This window comes from Amphimedon queenslandica, unplaced genomic scaffold (genome assembly GCF_000090795.2).
Source record: "Amphimedon queenslandica unplaced genomic scaffold, v1.1 AMPQUscaffold_12844, whole genome shotgun sequence".
NCBI classification, from domain to species: Eukaryota; Metazoa; Porifera; class Demospongiae; order Haplosclerida; family Niphatidae; genus Amphimedon; species Amphimedon queenslandica.
Genome location: NW_003546920.1, coordinates 39,633 through 42,254, shown reverse-complemented (window position 1 = coordinate 42,254; position 2,622 = coordinate 39,633). Strand labels below are relative to the sequence as shown.

Below are 2,622 nucleotides of genomic sequence, written 5' to 3'. Positions count from 1 at the left end.
TCATAGGCTCACATGCAGGCTTGTTACGTTATATTGCGTGTATTGATGGATTCTGATACTCCTGTATTTAATATTGAGAGTGTTACTGGCTCTGATGGTAAGCCTGACCTCTTGATCAGGTTTGATAGGAATAAACTGGAGACCATTGCTAAACCTGTCATTGGAGAATTCTTAAATAAACTGCAGGTATGTAGTTTAGGCATTTAGTGCATGATCATTCCTTTAATTCCCTGTTTATTGTTTGTACCATTAATTCTACCATTGTTTACATAATAATGCTTTACTAGAGGGTTCGTTCAACCGTAAGCAACTAGCTTATATCTACATGCATACCCAATACATAGGTAGAGCCAAAGTTGGTTTCTGTTTTGTTGTATTCCCATTCGTAATTGGGACATGTTCATTGTTCATCACTCAATGCTATTATGATAAAGATGTTCCTTTTTCTAGATCTACAAGTCTACATCAGATGTTAGCTCAGGACAGTTATGGTATAATAAATATTCAACTGTTACTGATGATCATTTGATGTTAAGAGATATTGTAATGGCTAGGAAGATGCCTAGAAGGTTATTTGTACAGCCACACACTTCATTTGATACTGGTAAGCAGGAGATGGGGGATGAGGGATGTTCTTAGTCCTACCTTGTAAAAAATAAGGTCTATCATTAATTAACCTGCCTGACCAATGGGCTGGTTTATTTGCATAGGGCATGCCGTGAATATTGTATAGAGTTTGATCATAGGTTGTGTTCATTTCTTTCTTTAGATGGTTCTGTTGTTCTTAATGAGTTTGATAGTTCATTTGAAGGAATCATTTCCTCATTTTTAGCAAGATATCCTAACTATGATACTGAACTGGAGTCTCTTTGGAAAAATGATCAGCATTATTGGAAACAAAAATAGACATAATACATAATACATTTGATACAAATTAAAGAACTAGAAATTTACTTGTGTGTGTATATCAAGTATAATTATAGTGATTAATTGTCACATTGTGTTGCCATGTGCATGTCACAGTATTATTGTGCAGTGAAGTAATGTGAGAGTTGGTGGCCTTTCCAGTGATCCAGCAGTTATACAACACAGTTTTTGGGTATTTTGCTGTGCTGAGATGCAATCTAAATAATGAAAAGAATAGACTATCATAACGCAAAAGTTTAATAGGCTGCTGTTTTTCACTGAATTCTTTCCATGCAGCCTGCCCGGGCCATGCATTCATTAGTTTACAACTGTTCACTTTGCACTAACCATTTCACATTTCCTGTAACAGTAGCTGGTCTCCTGCTCAGATTGCACTAAGAACTGACAGTGAGCATCTGGTGGCGGGTCCCTCTTGTACCAGAGAATATCACCAGCAACAATAACGGCGGGTGAGATTGCTGCTCTTCCAGCGGTTTCTTGCACTGGAGCTCGAGGAGGAGCTGCCACTTGCTCCAATAAAGCTCTTATTCTTCTCAGCAACATTATAAGTAGGCACCACTGATGCATGCACTTGCCAGTCTCGCGCAGCTGTAGGCTGGGGAATTGTCTGTGCTTGAATCGCTTCAGTCGCCTCTTATAATATATACTAAATGAGTGAAAGGGAGAAATCCCTCATACCATATATGGTAACCCTATTATGTGTCATTTGAATGGTGTTGGACATTGTGTCACAGAATAGCATATTATTCTTCCTTTCTCTCTTTTTCTGCTGCAGCTTTTATTTGTATTTCAAATTTGAATTCAACTATACTTGTCCCGGCACAGGCATTCATGCATGGCATATGGTATGTATCTGAGTTGCATTAGAATAATCATAATACGGCATGGCATACCTTGAAGCCACTTATTTTTAAGTAGACAAATTTTTGTGATTTGTTAATGGTACTGATTTAGTGCGTACTAATTTTTTGCGATTTTGCTCTTTTTTCCCAATTAATAACTGTTAACAAGAGTACATAAGCCTAAATTATTAATAAATGCAAGTACTAATTTTTGCGATTTAAAAGCCACTCACAAAAAATAGTACTCACAAATAATAGTGGCTTCAAGGTATACATTATAGTATCAGATATTACATTGGTTGGATTCCATTATTTGTTTTGATAGTAACATTATATATACCTAATTCAAGTGGAGCTGCTTGACCACTTTTGTCTGCTGATTCACTAGCACCTTATGGTAATGTTGGTTTATGACGTCACTACAAAATATTTAGCAGTAGTGAATATTTTGTAAATCAAAGACATACCAGCATGCATTAATAATAAGTTAAGATGGTGGTTGTACAAGCTCTTTAGAGACAAGATGATTATATATCTTTCTAGTTTTATTTACATCAATACGACACAACTTCCTAGCATCCATCAGACATAGCTTCCCTCCACATTTCCTACTCTCAGCAATCATTACTCCTTTACAGTGTAAATATACATCAGGTAATATACGATGGACTGAACACATCTATATAAAAAGGAAAGAGGAATCAGTGCAGACATTGCATCAGTTACTCCAAAATCATCTATAATAAGTATTTATTTATGCATGAGTATGAATTACATCTTAAGGGCCACATCATTAATACAATAATGACTAACATGTCACATGAACAAAATCTAATGACTCAGAAACCATTCC

At 36.0% G+C, this 2,622-nt stretch overlaps 1 protein-coding gene across 1 annotated transcript in view; it reads left to right on the top strand.

Moving 5' to 3' along the window:
- The window catches only part of LOC109580131 (dipeptidyl peptidase 3-like), a gene marked incomplete at its 5' end in the record, with an annotated part of 2,165 nt that extends 1,121 nt beyond the window's left edge, over positions 1–1,044 (top strand). The window contains 3 exons of the mRNA XM_020002749.1: positions 7–186; positions 451–604; positions 770–1,044. Coding sequence (XP_019858308.1) covers positions 7–186; positions 451–604; positions 770–906 — 471 coding nt within the window. The remainder of the gene's footprint in view (positions 1–6; positions 187–450; positions 605–769) is intronic.
- Positions 1,045–2,622: the final 1,578 nt, after the last annotated feature.